Here is a 17,615-nt window from a genome sequence, read left to right on the forward strand (position 1 = left end):
AACTAGAGGCAGATTTTGGCTTCAGAAAGTTCTTATCTGCTTGAAATCTAGATTTTAACTACTGCTTTAATATTAACACCGCCAAGATTTTTCAGTAAGCCTCTGGTTTTGATTTGAAGGACTAGTAACTACAGGAAGTGGTAGGCCAAAATACTCTTACAAAACACAAGCTATGGGGATCAGATGAAAAGTTGGCTGAAATTCCTTGCTTCTCAAAGCCTTGGCCCTTTGAAGAAAAACTGCAGTATTACATCACTGAATTTGTGACAAAAAGGAAGCAAAAATCACCACAAACTTATCTTAAAGTAGCTTAAGAATCATCGTACAGAAATAATGAACGCTTTTAAATAGGCTCTTCAAACCTACAGAAGTGTGAGATAGTGGAATATAAACACATAGTAAAGGTTAGCAGTCATGCCAGCTGTTCTTAAATGCTTACCTGTTCCCATGTCTGGCCAGGATGTTGCTCTGACATCCTCCAACAGGACCTTAGGAATTAGAACTAAATGGCAGCTGTCAAGGGCAACCCAGGATTGTTCATGCTCTTGAGTGTTCAGGACAATCAAGAATGGCACTGAAGAGCTGTCAAGAGTCTTCTATCCATACCCATGGGTGGTACAAGTGTACAGATAAGAGATATCCCAAGTAACATTTGCTTAAGCTGTTCTTAAGTATTTGCAAAGCTATGAACCTTCACAATTTTCCCAAGCAGTCTCTTTCAAAGGTTTACTCTTTTCACTGCTATAGAGTTTTTCCTAGCTGAAATGTAAGCCCTCTTCTTACTTTCTGAGTACAAGGAGAACATAGTTTCCTGGTTATAACCTTCTTTGCCTTTGAGTTGCTTTTTTTCTTTTTATGTGGATGAATAGGGTTAGCCTCTCTTCCCTCACAGCCTCACAGAGAGGCCCTGTCCTCTCTGGACCACTTGTTATTGTCAGGGTCCTTCTGTGGATTTTCAGCAGAATTGCTGTTCCTCTGCTTGACTTACATAGTTAGGTCTTTTCCTGCATATCTGTAGGACCTTTAACTTGCCACTGTCGAATTGAATCCTGTTTTTATCAGAACTCCACCACCAGTTTGTGGAGATCCTTTGGAATTCTGCCCCTACCTTCCAACAGATACCAGCCCCTCACATCTAGAAGTTATCTGCAATTTGCAAGACAGTCTGCAGTCTGTCATTTAGGTCTGTATTGACAATACCAAATACCATGGGGCCTGGGACACATCAGTGCAAACTCTACTTAATGTTGCCTTTCATTTTGTTAACAGAATTAAGTATATTCATTTAGACTATGCTCCTTCAACTTGCTTAAGAAAATGTACTAAAATTTGTCATTTGACTAACGCAAAGGCCAAGATATCTACTGTTTTTCCTTTATCTTAAAGATTGATCACTCTATCACAGACTGAAGTTAAACTGATCTGTTCTGACAGCTCATATTAGTCCTAGGGTAGGCTGCCAGCCACAAAAAGCCTGACACACAGACTCAGCAGCTCCTTTGAGAACTACTAAATACCTTTTAATGTGTACAATGGTGGAAGCACCAGCATACTTCAGTCACTGCTACTGTCTCTCTCTCTCCTAGAAGAGCTAATTGGAATGATGAAGTCAGGATCATTCTTCTTGAAGGGGTATGAAGGACGCAGGAGCAGCAGAGAACTGAAAGAGACCGTGCTAGTATTGGAAGGAAAGCATTGCCAGGATGGCAGGAGGCGGAGGAACAGTTGGTGTCTGTTCACAAACTGAATGAGGCTGAGAGGAAGGGGAAGGCCGTTTAGAAAAGGTGGCTCACTTTGGGCTCTACAAACATTTGTGGATCCACACTTCATTTAGCATTAATCCCTCCCTATGGAGAGAAGCAACCTGTCATACAGGTTGGATTTTAATTTTCCACCCATTTCCCTGCAAGCAGAAACATACGGGTATGTTTAGGCCTTTTTGGCACCTGGAGAGGAATAAATGAGAGCCACTGACTGGAAAGTTGTACTGTCATTGTGATATTCCCTTTTCATCCCATTAAGGTTGTCTGGGAACTAGGAGTCAGATGATCAGATTATTGTCAGACATTATCAAGCTGTCTATAATTAGCTTTTTATTGGTGAGAAGCCAGAAAATTCTCTTTGTTTGCAAGCTTGGACTATAGAGAAAGAAGACAAATATTTAATGGAAGAGATTGTTTGGAAACTATAGATCCTAATTAGTGTCTCAGTCTAGTAGGGAAACTGCATACAGCATTTCCCTGAAAAAAAAAAAAAAAGATATTTTAAGCATCCTCTTTTGAGGAATGCTGGTTTGCATTCTTGAAAGGCACAGCACACATGGAGCTCTGTGGAGATATGGATGCTTTTCTCAGTTCCTCTACTACAGACTTCTTACATGCACACATTATGAGGCTCCTTTTAGTGCCAATCTATTGAAAATTTAACACAAGTTAAAACACAGGTTAAAGCTTGGGCTGTGCCTTCTACATGTAGCCTGTGCAGTTTACAAACTCAAGATCAATAAATCCAGAGAAATTTGGATAAGCATTCCAGTAGCCAGTTCTTTTTATGCTGTATATTAAAATTACAGTATTTAAGTCCAAGGTGACTTTCAATCTAAAATAACCCTTCACATTTTCAGCATCATCTTGTGAGTCACATGTTACCTGATTTATTTTAGAAGTTAATTATATTCAAATTACTAACATATGACCGACATTTTCAGTCTCATATAGTAATGGTATCCATTTTAATTCTTCCAGTGAACATTGTAGACTCCATGTGCTTTTTGTCAACACCATTTACACAGTCTGCAGCAAACAGAGATTAATGATACATGCATTAGTGGCATGGTTAGAAGGTTGCTATCTAATCCAAGACAAATATTTTTTCTTTCCACACCCCCTATCCCCCTGCTGCCTTCTGTTTGATTTAGGTTTTGTTATTGTTATTGTTGTTGTTATAGTCCAATAATTTCTCTTCCCAGATGCTTAAACTAGAACTTACCACTACCATGTTTTCTCTTTTCTGAGGGAGAGCATCACCATGGAGGATACCAAGCCTTCTGAAATACAGGACTCTCTTAGTCTGCCCTGTTATTTTGAGTCTTAAAGAGATGTGAGAACAAAGCCTGTTCAATGATAGATGAAGGTCTTAATCAAATGTCTGAATAAAACCCTGAAGGAATTATATTAAAGTATCAATCATGTTTCCCAAAGTAGAGCCCCAGAGCAAGAATAGGAACCATCTTCCTGCAATTAAATAGATTTTAAGTGAACTGCTGGCTGCTATACTTAAGGTGAGATCATATCCAAAAGCAAAGTATTTTGTGGTTATTTCTGGGAATGACACTGTCAATTTGTGAAATACAGGTTGAGTTTGTAGTGGCTGGAGTACCTAGCACTTGCTAAAGAGGAACAATCCATGTATGTTGCTAACTGTAGTGGTGGAGTCAAGAAAAAGTACAGTAAAGAGGGGAGATCCACTTCAGGTTTAAGCAGTAATTAGTTTAGCTATTTCTCTCTGCATTGCAACTAAACAAATCAATACAGGCTGTTTTTCCTTCTAAGGGTTGAAAATAAAGGTTGTTTGGATTCAAACCTTATATATACCTTTCTGCACAGGTATATAAGAGTGGTTCAACCACATGACTTATCATTAACTCTTGTACAGGACACCTACTCCAGTCTCCAGGGAATGCTTGCAAGGTCAGCCTTTCAGCAGTGCTGGTTCATGTCCCTTGGTGATATCCCAGCGTAGAAAAAGGTGATTCAGAGCGGGGATGTGACTGTGGTTAAGTGATCTGCTAGAGATGCTGCTGCCATACACAGCTAGGGAGACTGGTTTCTTCTGCCTGGATTTCACTGCTATAAATGCTCCACTTTGTCTCCAGGCTGGCTGCACTGTGTACTATGTCCTTAGCACATTGCCCCAAACTCTTAACTTCACATGTCCACTCAGACTTTACCTTCCCAATAGACCTCAGCTCTCACTCATACACTGCTTTCACCAGAAACCCCTTTCTGTGCCTCTGCCCCTCCATCCTTCTGTCATAACTGAAGCAACACCTCTTAGCTTGGTTTCCACTTTCTGCTCTTTATTCCTGTGACCAGTGAGCCAAAAAGAGGATTTTTATGATCTCAAAGTTTTCAGATCACAACATTTTTCTGGATCAGATTGTGCCCAGGGTGGACTGAATATTCAAAGGATTTGGGTATCATATTCTAAAGCATACCTCTACAGAGTACTGTATGCAGTACCATACTGGTTGTATTTTCAGAAGGTTGCCAGTTGGCCAGCTAAAGATTACCTTGGGGATAACAGAAGGCACTTGCTTGACACAAAGGATATCTGCCAGATTTCTGTATGCAAAGCCAAAGGATGAGGGCATGAGATGCATTCAAAGAGGCAGTCACCAGAGATATTTAACAAAGGAAAAATAAGCTATGTTTCCCTATACTGCTTTTCAAAAATACCTGAACAATCTTGTCCGACATTTTCCAAAAGCAGATATCAAAGGCAGATATTGCACATGGAATATTTTAGGTCATAAACTTAAAAGACCAGCAAAGTTATAAGCAGCTGACTCTCTCTTTCAGTGAAAGGCACAAGAAAATCCTAAAAATAGGCAATGCAACCAGCTTACCTGAGTGAAAGCAAACAAAACAGGAGTTTGTGAAACATGAGTTTGCAACCCAAGATTTTCCTGTAAGGCAAAAGCATTTTCATCTCAGTTGAGCCCTTGCTGAGCCCAAGGAACATGCCGCAGGGTAAGGATGCTTGCACAGCCCTAATGCTGCTTGCACAGTAACTCAGACCACTCTCTTAAGTGTTCTGTAACATGGATAGGCCTTGAGCTTTACCTACAATGGGAATTTAGCCACTGCTATAAAAAGTGCCTGGACAATTGCTCTGGAAAGAAGATTTGCCCTTTGGTGAAAATTCCCAGCTAAGCAAGTCTCTTGATGTTGTTGTTCAAAATCTCCGTGTTAAAGCCTGGACATGCTACTTCCAGACTTAGTTTTTAGCTCAGCCAAAATTAGAAGCCAAAAGTTAGGGCCAAACTGAGTTTTTTGCATAACCTACAAAGGTATTCTCACAGATGAGGTTTCTGTAGTAAGATGCTAACTGACAGTACTTTCAGTTGAACTTCGTTTTGAGAGTTCAGAGAATATCTGTAGAAGTAAGGAAAGCTGAAAAAATAAGTTGTTTTTTTTCATAAGAGATTCCAGATGCCACTTTATACAAACTAATAAAGAGAAGATGAAGGACTTGATCAGAGTCTCAAAGTACCAACACAACAAGGATACATAGGCTTTTCAAAGGCTAGCAAATTGAAGCTAAACAAAAATCACTATAGAAATGCAGTGATGTTTCCTAAACAATTAAAGTTATTAGCCTTTGGAATAAAAAAGCTGTCATGGATCCCTTCTTACTGGTACCTGTCAAGCCTAGATAGCATCCTGAAAGATACTCTGAAATTCAAAATTATTTCAGGGTGGAATAAAGTAGAATCCAAACCCTCAACTGCTGGGACTTTAGTTACAACTTCCCATCACTGCTCACCACAGTTGCTGATAAATGTTAAAGGTGTAGATGTATTTTGGCTCCACAGGTGTTTTAATCTTTGTTTTGCTCAACCTTGTGCTGAACAGGGCTATACAAACTAGCTCACTTATCTATTGGTACCAGATCCGTACTGCACCTCTAAAATGGAGCTGGTTGGCATAGATTTGAATCCATTAATTAAAATGTACAAATCTAGGCTTAACATTACTCTTGTGAAGAAAAACAGCCAAATTTTCTATTTCCTTGCTTAAACATCAGCAGTTAGTTGGGAAGTGTGATGGACAGGGCCCCTTCTCTGGAGCTAATAGCATTAACCTTCTCCCTGTTCCCAAGGCACATTACACCCAGTAGTTTCAAGATGGCTTTTATTTTATTTGATTTTATTTTACAGCAGATGGGGATTCTTCATCACTAGGTGACATATATAGGCTTAAAAGTTAAGAATTACTTATTGCTTAAGCTGACACAATGAATTAGCTGCCAAATTGAGAACGATAACCAAATATGATGGATAACCATCACATGCTGCTGGAAGCAGGGTAAGCAACCTTTCTGAGTGGGGGAGATGTAATCACCAGGTGCTGTATTACTATGACAACAAGACCTGCAGGGAATGGGTAACTACAGTTTGCCTCTGCAAGTAAAGAGCACCCTTCTAATCACCAGAGAGTTACTAGAGCTGGTGCTGTGTAGGATCAAGCCCATTCAGTTTCAAGAAAGCAGGAGGATGATCTGGATAAATCTCTAGATTTGGTCTCTCTGAGTAAGCTCTGTTCCTCAGAGGGATTCACCAGGGGCCTATATGAACTTAGAAGGAGTGTGATAAGGTGTTTGATGTGGTAAAGAAACACTCCCAGCCAGAGTTACACGTCTGTTTATGAAAACAACACATTTTCAAAACAATTCTGCCCTGACTGAATGAGGTAAGAAGTACAAAGATTCCATGTTTCCTCCATTTCTGAAAGCTGAATTACTAACAACCTCAGTATTTTTGTTGGATCACAGTAGATTAAGATCATTTCAGGCCACCAAGAACTGGAAACACGCATGTCTAAATATTTATAAGGAAGATGCTCCCTTCAGGTTCATTTCCAACAGCCGCTTCCAACACTGGCTCTCCAAGTGGCCAGCTCTTCCAGCAGAACTGCTTCCTGCACATCCATCTGCTCTGTTTGTTCAGATAAACACGTCTCTCCTGCTGGCCATGTGGTGCTGACTTCTCCCCGCCACGTGCACAGTTAGCGGGGATGCCCTGTAGAAGCTTTACTGTGAGTATGAGTCACAGAAAGAACCCAGCTGGATATCTGGAAACCCATTTGGGTTTATGAATTAGCAGGATGTGGGAGAGTTTTTTCTTCTCTTTTCAATGAATACGTGAAGCAAGTACAGTATGGAATTACTGAGTTAATATACATGAATAGACCACCTGTCATTTTTCCCAGAGTCATTTCTGTGACTCTCACTGGAAATACCAAGTAGCAAATGAACAGACAAACTGAAATCCACCCCCTAGTTGCTCTGAAAGGCAGTTCCACAGAACGTGAAAAGCTGGCTCAGATTGGTTGTGTGCAGAAAGCTACTGCCACTGCTGTACATGTTACTGGTCAGCAGATAAACAAAGCAATCCTGTTTCCAGGGAAGTGAAGCCAGCAGTAAATTTACACAGCCATCTTTTCAATAGCTTTAAAAAATAAAGAAAAACAAGGCACAGTCATTTCAAGCTCCATTAGAAACAGAGTGAGAAAAATCAATGTGTGACAAATAGGAAGGGACAAACTCTGGATAAAGAAATGCCACTAAGGTTTTAGAAATATATGTATTTTTTATCTGGCAATCAAATAACAAATCAGAATCTTTCAAAATACCTATGTACATAATGGCAGGAGCTGTTAGAATATATTGACATTCCATTATTAAAGCAAATGGGACAAAGCTCTTGTTAGTAATGGCTCTGTCACTTAAATAACGTACCTGCAGTGGGACTAGTTCTGCAGTCCTTGTTAAATACATCTCTAGCATCAGTACTCCGATGGTAAAAGCCTGTTTATGATTTGTTCCCAGTAAACTGTTTAAGTTTTGAAGGTGTACTTGGGTTAGAAACGTATTCTGTCCACATTAAGTGATCATGGATTTGGACTAATTTAGGTTGGAAGGAATCTCTAGAGGTCATCTAGCCAGCCTCCTTCTCATGAAGTAAAGTGTGATACAGAAAGGGTTGTAGGGCTCACTCTAGGGGGTGTGGGGAAGGGGGATGAAGAAGTGCATCATATTTCTGACCCAGCACCATATCCTCTCAGCTGCACTTACCATGCAAGAAATGGAGTCTAGCTGTTCATTGGTGACACCTGACCTGTGATGACTTGGATTTCCAGGAGCACTGAGTCTCCTCCTTGCCAGAGACATACTGAGTAACACCACCTGCCATGGGAAATTTCTCCCCATGCCCTGGCACTTGACACTGCCAGCCTCTGAACTGATCCTTGCAGTGGCATTCTGCCTTCCTTCCCCAAATTGTGTCATTTTCGAAGTTGCCTTGGATTGCAGCACTAGATGGGCTTGTGTTGCAGCACAACTTTATTTCCCTGGAACTGTGACTGCACCATGTCCTATTCTTGTCACCAAGCCATTCTTAATGCTCAGGTCACCTGTATGAAGTTTAGCCCACTGGAGTAAGCACTGCAGAAAGCCACGAACATGACTGTAAAGCATGGCTCAGGGATCTTCCCCTTTCCTCTTTATTTCACTCCTACTTGTGGGAAACTCACAATGGGCATTTTCTTCAGCTCCTAGACGTTTATGCAACAATTGTTATTCAGCACACAGAACCCTCAGCATGTTGGTTTTTTTACTGTTTGCCTTTTCCTTTAGGAAGTCATCAGAACTCACCTCTGGGAATGAACTTGTGTTGCAATGCTTAGCAGAAAGCAGGCAGCATAGCACATTGTTCCCCATACTACAAATCCAGGTGTCTCTGGTTTGCTGACAGCACATTCCAGCAGGGCAGAACCCCTTGTCGTTTCCTATAGCAAAACTCGGTACAGGATTTCCTGGATAAAAGGCATTTACATATTATTTTTAAACCTAAGAGCCTTGGATTAAGCCAAATACAAAATCTGATCCAATTTATCCCCCTTTTTCCTTGTTGGATAACTGTTACTCTGCCTTTTTTGTACTTTTCAGAGCTCCAGCCCTCAGTCTGGGAAGTGATTTCACAACAAATGAAGCCAGCCACTGCCACGAGACTGTGTGGCATTCCAGAGCTGTGGAGGGGTGTTTATGTTGTCCCTCTCTGCCCCAGTGTTTCACGTGCCTATGTGTCTCTCGGGAGTAAACACAATCCCTTTGCTTTGCAATGCCAAAAATAGAAGCATTGGTATTTAAATTGGGAACAATCGGGTTTGGCAAACAATCCCTTTCTGAATCATGGGGCTGAGTCATTTCCCTCACCTAAGCTGCTCTCCTGTGCACATTGCAAGAGCAGGGGAAACTCCAGCACTAATGTTTTCCTGTCTGTCTGTATGTCTGCCATATTCCCATGCCCTGCAGCCTGCCTGCTCCAGGCTGAGCTGGTGAATTATGAGCGGGTCAAGGAGTACTGCCTCAAAGTGCTGCAGAAGGAAGGCGAGAACTTCAAGGCACTCTATCGATCGGGAGTGGCATTTTACCACTTGGGTGACTTCAACAAGGCCCTCTACTACCTGAAAGAAGCAAGATCCCGCCAGCCAACAGGTATGGGGAAGGGAGCAGGGATGTGGCTTTACACTGAGTGCTTATGTATTTCTTTCCATGAGATGTCTTCTGTCCCTGACTTGATTGTGTTGATTTCCACAGGGATGAGCATGCATGACTCACTGTATGTCCTTGCCTGGACTCCCCTTCAAGCACTCGTGGGTAGTGCAGCAAGGTCGCAGTGCCCAAAGATTAACTGCTGCCAAGGCTGCATCATGACCTGGAAGAAGACAGTATTGCTGAAATGCTGTCGGTGTGGAGAGGATCCTGCCTCTCTTTTCCTCACTAACTTATTTTTGAAGAAAAAAGCAGGGCAGGGAAAGCATGTACACTAACCATTACATTTTCTGACTCTTTGAGAAAAAGCTTTTTCCCCTTAGCAATGCCAGGAGACTATTTGTCATCCTCAGTAGCCTTCTGCCATCTCAGTAAAGGGTTAGTATTCTGCTTTGGTCAGGGAGACAGACATTTACTCACAAAGCATTCATCAGGATGCTTCAGCTTCTGCCATGAAATCAGCCAATTCCTTGTTAAGTATCTGTCATCCATCTGTCAAAACCATACAGTTCATTTGGGGACAGCAATGAAATTATATATGCAAACAACTGAGCCTTGCCAGAGCAACCATCTCCATGCTAACCTGCCCAGCCTCAGAAGGTGGGTGAAAGGTCAGAGATGAGGGTGAGGCAGAGATGATGCTTTTAGTTTTCATAAATTATAGGGAGATAAAACAACACTGTGGTTTTAAACAGAAAGGAATTCTGTAGAACTCAAAGAATTTAAAGAAAGTAAAATGGAAGCCATGTGCAAAGAAAATCCTACAGAGCAGCTCTTCATATGAATCTGAGAGGAAGGAGTGAGAACTGGGTGGGAAAGAGGGGCAAGCCTGGGTCCTGGTGAAGCATGGTAGAGCTGATATTCATTGAACTAGAGGAGGGAAGGGAGGCTGTTGGAGTTGGCTGTGCTTGATGTCCTACAGGCATTGGCCCTGCGGGACTCCTGCAGTGGATGTGCCCTGGAGGACCATCAGGGAGGGTGCGCTTGGAAGTGTACTGGGATCTCCTTCCTTTTCCACCTCCCCTAAGGGTGCTTGGTCCCATCTGCTGTGCTTGGCCATGGGCTCCGGGCAGTCTGACAGCACAGCTGTGCACCCCACACTCCCAGAGCAAATGTGTTTCAAAGCTCAGTTTAGCCTATTTTAGTTCACAGTATGCCCTTCTGCTTTCAGCCCTTGCCAGAACCAGGAAATGGAGAAGCATATGCAGGAGAAAAGTAGTCAGTGGAAAATAAGTTATCCTAACCTTGAAGATTTTTCTAGACTCAGATGTGAAAAATTTCTTTTAGCTGAATGACGTAGCTTCCATTTTTAAAATATGTGTTTCTGTGCTCCCTTCCCACCCCCCTCCTCATGATACTATTTATTTGGTATTCCTTATTGCTTCTTGAAATAAATACTAATTTATTCAACAGCAACAACTTCAAATACCACTTGCTACAAAAACATACCAGAAAGTGTCCCTAAAGGCCCTTAATGTATACAAAACCCCGTTCTGGCCTTCATCTCTGCATCAGACTCTTTCCTGTTATTTGTAGACCATTCAAGGCTGTTGTTCCACTGTTTTATTTATGATTATGGAAAGCTTGAAGGGCATTCAGGGGAAAAGAATTGAATGTGTACAGTAAGAAAGGATGTGGCTGTTAAAACACAGTAATAGGAATCACGTAGCACTATCAAGAATTATTATGTGACTTGGAATAAGTCAGTGTCTCCACTTTAAATGTCTCCATCTGCAAAGTGTGATTGTTTTCCTTTATCTGAGGTTTCACCAGGCTCACTGGTTATTATTGCAGTCATGTTCTGTGTGTTCTTTTTTTTTTTTTCTAATAAGGAATGCTTTTGGCACAAATCACTGGCAGTTATTCTCTTTGATGGGAGAGCTTTTGAATGGTAAAGAGGAATTAGTTAGCAAAGGGGTTTAGTGTTCTAAAGGGTTGTCAGCACAGCAGATCCCTTATGGCTATTCACTATCTGCCCAGGGTGAAGGAAGGTTGGATTTGGCCTGATTTCTTGTGCCACCTCCAAATAAAAATCACAAAAGCAGATTGAAATAACACGAGATAGTTGTATAACCCTCCTACTAAGGGAGAGGGAAGCTGCTGTTAAGTCATGTAAAGCATGCATGGACCCTCCATGAGCTCTGTGTCCAGAGGTGGTGCAGGACAGGCAGCCAAACATGCACCTTGCTGCAAGTCTTGTTCAGCCCTCTCCCACTGGGGCTGCATTGTCAGGGCAGGGACTGACTGGGATTGAGACCAGACCATCAGCTGGGAATGGCCTGGTAATGTCTGACAGTGGTCCCTGCTGTCCCTGTGCTGGGAGCCATGGTCAGACATCCTGCAGGCTGCCCAGACCAGACGGTTTTTGTGCTGTGTAGTGTGGGCTCGCGGCTGCACTCAGGCACTGCCTTCCTGCACCCCTGCACCTCAGAAATTGTGGGAACAAAACCCAGGCCATGGTGTCTGCACAGCAGATAAGCAACTGGGCTCTGAAGCTACAGGGGAATCAGAAATTACCTTTAAAATAGCATTAGGCCACTCTGCAGAGAGACACAGGCACAGTTGTAAAAGCCAGGAAACACATTCCTGTTGGAGCTCTAGCAGTACCGCTTTGCATGGGTGTGACCCCTTATCTGAGTTGTTCTTACTTATTTCCACATCAGCCAATGGGGATCACTTCTTCTCCACTGAGAGATCAGTGGATCTGTCTTCTCATTAACATTTCCACATACCTTTGACATACTTCTGCAGGCAGAGCTAGTATGGTGCAATACTATTTGGTAGAAAAACCTTGACAAAGACAGGGCTTCACTCCTGTAAACAGAGTGCTGCTCTCATTATTTTTCCTTGGTAAAATAATGGCCCTCACAAAGGAAGTAAAACATGCCAAAACCAGCCTGAGAGATCTATAAGTAGCTTGCAATGGGAGTGTCTCCCACCCTCTGTCAGGCTACACATTATTTTGCCCATGGCTTCCTAGGCATATGGAAATCTCCCAGGTGAGTGAAGCTGTGCCATCAGCAGTCACTACCTTACCTGAAAGCCAAAGGTTGGCAACAAAGAGGCTGATGGCTTTTCCCAGTTATGAGCCCACCTCTACCCCCTCAGTGAGATGCTGAGTCCCTGCGGGCCCAGGCAGGTGTGATTTCCTGACATGCCCACACAGTTATCCCGTCTCACCTGCACCAGGCAGGCATTCCAAGTGTGTACCTTAGTGGTGGGGATGTGTATCCAGAGCACAGCCCATTGGAGCCTAGAAGAGCACAGAACAGAGGTCACAGTGAGATGCAGGCAGCACAGCAGGATCCTGCTCAGGCTGTGTGTCCTGCCCCGCATTAATTGCATTTTAAGTCAGCCAACTGCACTAATTTCATTTTAAGCCTAAAATTCAGGACTACCCCCTCAACTGAATTTCTTCATTCCAGGAGGCTGCACAATTGACATAATTCCGTTTTTTGAAAAGCTGCTTTTAAATTTGCTGGGCTGGTAAGAAGTGCTAATGCATAAACAGCCCACAATGCTGGTGCATCTTGTTTGACAGAAGCAACAGCAGAATTCTTAGCTCATTAAAAATGTCCCAAACAGGTCAAGGAGCTTAGTCATCAAATCTCACCCTCTGGAGTGCCTAGGATGATGTAGTTGAACCTACAGAAGACTCAGCAGGGAGACCCACCTCACCAGAGACAACTTGAGAAGTCACAACAGCATGGCCATGGCCCACTGATGCCCTGTGGCATGTTTGTGGATAGCTCTGTGTGGCAGGAAACTGATCTGTCTGGCACTGATTCAGCACTAGCAGAGGGCACAACAGAGGTGTCCTCATCTTTAAAGGAAGCTTTGCACCCACAACTGCTTTGGGGGGTGCAATACCCATACTCACTAGTGCTGGACATGTTCCCAGTAATTTGTTCATCACTTTGAAAGCTGAAGCACTTCTCATTTCCCTAGCTGGTGTGCATTGCAGTTTGAATGAGGAGGAGATGAGATTGCCCTCTGATTGGACTGCATTGCACTTTCGATTGGTGTCTGAGGATCTAATAACTTCAGTGGACCAAGCTGACCCTGGTTGGCTGTCAGAGCAAGGCTCTGAGCAAAGAAGCATTTTTTAATCAATTCAGAAGTGAAAGTGGCTATATTTTTACTTGCTTCTGGTACTACATGGCTTTTGCCACTTTGTGAGTGCGTGAAGTTACTGTTGTGATAGAAATCAGCCTGGATTGACCGTGACTGCAAAATCATTGGCTCTGTCTGGAGACACATGCTCATTTAGATCAACCTGTGATTCAGGGTGAATGGGTTCCCTTAGGGCTGAGGCCAGGAGATAAAGCCAAACTTGCATAGTCTGTGTGGTGTGTTGATGCTCTGAAATTCTGGAAGGAACAAGGAGGCTCAGCTTATCACCTGCACAGTGCTGGGATATCACAGCTTTCTACTAGGATGGATCAGTGGTTCTGTACATCTAGGAACTTCATTAGACAGGATAGACAAGGTAATATGCAGCATATAGCATATGACAAAATTGCAGAAAGAGTGTCATGTTGGAAGGACATCCAAGCAGAAAATTTAAGGGAAGAAGGGGTACAAGACAATGTGAAGGATGCTCTTCCCAATTCTGTTCATCCTGGAAAAACGTGAAAAGAGTGGAATAGGCTGTAAACAGAGTGGGAGAGTGAAAAGGCAGAGCATAACTGTACACAAAATGCCTTTAGGGGCTTGCATGCAGGTACTGCAGGAAGAGAAGCCAATAGAGTTGTGTCATTGCACAAATGTTGTGTCATTGCACAAATACAGGCAAGGATGACCTGTACAGTTTCAGCTGTGTGAGGTCAACTGTGGTGACCAAGCGTAATCAGAGAGAAAGTAAAAACTAGCTGAGACAATACTGTGAGTAACAGGGATGGTGAGCACAACTCAGACCACACTCTCCAAAACCAGAGGTTCTGGGTTTGGTTCAGAGCCCCTTCCAACTGGTGCTGTTCCAGCACACAGCGCTGAAGCCATGCTGCTCCCCTGTGATGTACCAGGGATGAAGGTGCATTCTGTCTGCCACAGGGAGTTGTGTAACCACCATACCTCTGTGTGTTCTTTCCCTGCAGATACCAATGTCATACGATACATCCAGCTGACAGAGATGAAGCTCAGCAGATGTTCCCAGAGAGAGAAGGAAACCTTGTGAAAATGAAGCCACTTCAGCTGAAGTGCCCAAGGGGGAACATTTCCTTCCTAGAAGCTCATTTGGTGGATTTTCCCGTTTGCTCGGCCTCATCCTCATCTCCTCATCCATCCACTCTCCCTTGCTCTTCATTGAATACCAGTTTTGAAATGAAAGAGACTTGGATGCTGGATATGGCTGCTTGCCAACCATGGTAATACCCCTTCCCCGTGGCAAAAGAGCACAACAACTACAGCCAGCCTTGTTCCCAGACAGTGTCACACACCTGGAATAGGCAATGCTGAGGGACCTGCCTGGTCCTGAACTGACTGCATATTACCTATTAGGGAAGCAACCCCCAGAACAACGATTTTCTGACCAGGCAAGTTGGAGACAGAGGGTTTCTGCTCTGAGTGATCACTGGAGCTTGGAAGAGCTAAAAAACCAAGAGAGCCACTGGTCACTCCACAGGGGACAGTAAATGCCTTTTTACCATCAGTTCCCTCTGCCTGCTTCTCCAGTGTGTGTTATTGGTCTCCAGTGGGAGCTCACATGCTCCCAGTCTAATGTCAGTGAAAACTGTTTCTAAACATCCTCTTGATGAAAGCACAGAGCACCCTATGAACCCCCTGCAGAGCTGTCTCAGTGCCAGAGGAGAAGGCTGTGGGCCACCACAAAGCGCTGAATGGACTGTGAAAGCATGGTGTACAGTGTGAGGGGAAAAACTGTGAAATAATTCATTAAAGGCAAATAAAAATTATTCATAGGCAACAAGTCTGGACATTGCTTTTCAGAGGAGCCTCTTTGGTTCTCCGTGTCCAGAAAGGCAACATTATCTAGGGAGGGGGCAGCATGGGGTGGGGAACAAGGGACGTCTCCATTCTTACCTTGGCTCTGCCAATGCCTTGCTGTGTGATCTTGGGCAAGTCACTTTTAGCCTCTTGGTGCCTCGGTTTCCCTATCTGTACACTAGGGATAATAATACTTCCCTACCTCGCAGGGGTGTTGTGAGGATGTATCAGTTAATGTTTGTAAGTAACAGTACAGTGATGTACAGTGCTAAGTATTATTAGTACATTGGATTGAGGTCTTGATTCTCCTACCTTGTGTTGGTTCTTCCTGTGTCCTGTTTTTTTTCTTTTGTAGGAGAATGTGGTGCTGACAACAGGGCAGGACCAACAGCTTTGGAGGCTATTTTGGCAGCCCAGAGGGCCTGTTTAGACCTTCTCCGGCAGTTTGATCTTCTCTGAGAGCTCTGTCTCCTTGGCTCAAAGGTCCTTTTCTGAAACTGCCAATAATGGGATCAGTAAGTGCCACAAACATATTCTCAGTGTGACTTGACGCAGCAGTGGCCCACAGGGACATGTTGCAGGATATACATCAGTGGTTTCATCCCATGGCGGTCAGTGTCAAGTGAGTGTAGCCAGAGTTATTTCACTTGGCCCTCAGCTGAAACACAGAAACTGAAACAGAGCTAAACAAAGTTCTGCCAAGTGCTGTGTGCTTTGGTTCCAGCAGACACGGTACCTGCAGACAGTTGGCTATGGCATCTCACATACCAGCTGTGGTATCTGGCCACATTCTTCTCCAGCCAAAATTCAGGAGAGTTGTTAGAAAAATATCAAGAGAAAAGGCAAATTGAATATAAGCCAACAATGTGCTCTAGCAGCCAGGAGAGCCAACTATGTCCTGGGGGGCATTGGGCACAGCATTGCCAACTGGGCAAGGGAGGGGATTGTCCTGCTCTGCTCTGCACTGGGGCAGCCTCACTTTGAGTGCTGGGGGCAGTTTTGGGCACCACAATATAAAAAAGGTACAAAATTACTAGACAGTGTCCAAAAGAGGGCTACAAAGACGGTCAAGGGCCTTGAGGGGAAGCTCTATAAGGAATAGTTGAGATCACTTGGTCTATTCAGCCTGGAGGAGACTGAGGGGGGATCTCATTGTTGCTTTTAACATCCTCACAACATAAAGCAGAGAGGCAGGCACTGATCTCTTTTCTCTAGTAACCAATGACAGGACCCAAGGCAACAGCATGAAGCTGTGTCAGGATAAGTTTAAGTTGGATATTCGGAAAAGGTTCTTCACCCAGAGGGTGTTTGGGCACTGGAACAGGCTCCCCAGGGAAGTGGTCACAGCACCAAGCCTGACAGAGTTTTAAAAACCTTTGGACAATGCTCTCAGGCACATGGTGTGACTCTTAGAGTTGCCTTCTGTTGGGCCAGGAGTTGGACTTGATGATCTTTGTGGGTGTCTTCTCGCTCAGGATGTTTATGATTCTACAATTTTATGAAATCTCTGTCATTGTCTCTGAAAAAACTTCAGTCGTATTATTTAGTACAGGAACACATCCAGCTCACATTGGGGGTGGGGAAGAGACCATAAAAAAGTCACATATAAGTCCCTGAAATAAGACAGACCTACCTCAGTTGTATAGAACTTAAGATCAGCTGAGATGGCACCAGAAGTTCATGTTCATCAGGTGGACGATGGAGAGCAGCTGCTTCCCAAAATCAGGAACAGTGTGCAGCTACTGTAAAGGAAAGGGCTGAACATAGTCACCTTCTTCAGATGGCCCTTGGTTCACATATCTAGGTCACAAATAGCGAGCATCCCTGCCCATCACTACAGATATCTAAACAATATATGGAACTACAGGTGCTAGGAAGATGATTTAAAGACAGGGAGGACAAATGAGGGAAATTCTGTAAGTGGTTGTTAACCAGACCAGAAAATAGATGTTAGGCAGAGATGTGCTTGGATGCATGCAAGATGTACCTAGTACCACATAAAAGACAGTGTTAGTAAGGTTCTGGTTCTCAGGCACATGCAGTCTTCTATCTCCTAAATACATCACAGCACACAAAAAAAAATTCAAATAGAGGTGACTCTCCCCTACTTCATATTGCTGATGACAGTTCATCCTGCAGCCACATGTGTCTCTTCACTAGGAGTGAAATGAGGATTCATCCTGCAGGCAATGCAGAAGAGGACACCACCTACGCAAACAGTCTCTGCCCCAGGAAAGCTCATGCAAGCAGAGACAGGCTTGTTACTCATGACCTTAATGTAAGAGAAAGGGCATTCTCATGCCACTGGAGATGTAGGGCCATGACTGTCATTTTGT

General features: G+C 43.5%; 1 protein-coding gene and 1 long non-coding RNA gene across 2 annotated transcripts in view; one reads left to right on the forward strand and one right to left on the reverse strand.

The window, feature by feature from the left end:
- TTC9 (tetratricopeptide repeat domain 9) overlaps window positions 1-15,590 on the forward strand; it is a 28,334-nt gene extending 12,744 nt beyond the window's left edge. Inside the window, exons 2-3 of the mRNA XM_053981494.1 lie at window positions 9,097-9,279; window positions 14,433-15,590. Of these exons, the coding sequence (XP_053837469.1) occupies window positions 9,097-9,279; window positions 14,433-14,512 (263 nt within the window). The 3' untranslated portion in view covers window positions 14,513-15,590. The remainder of the gene's footprint in view (window positions 1-9,096; window positions 9,280-14,432) is intronic.
- LOC128809475 (uncharacterized) lies at window positions 7,381-9,596 on the reverse strand. Its single transcript, XR_008437731.1, has 3 exons — window positions 9,403-9,596; window positions 8,437-8,597; window positions 7,381-8,336 (listed from the first exon to the last, which is right to left on the reverse strand). It is a non-coding gene; the product is annotated as an uncharacterized LOC128809475 (long non-coding RNA).
- Window positions 15,591-17,615: the final 2,025 nt, after the last annotated feature.

Source organism: Vidua macroura, chromosome 6 (genome assembly GCF_024509145.1).
Source record: "Vidua macroura isolate BioBank_ID:100142 chromosome 6, ASM2450914v1, whole genome shotgun sequence".
NCBI classification, from domain to species: domain Eukaryota; kingdom Metazoa; phylum Chordata; class Aves; order Passeriformes; family Viduidae; genus Vidua; species Vidua macroura.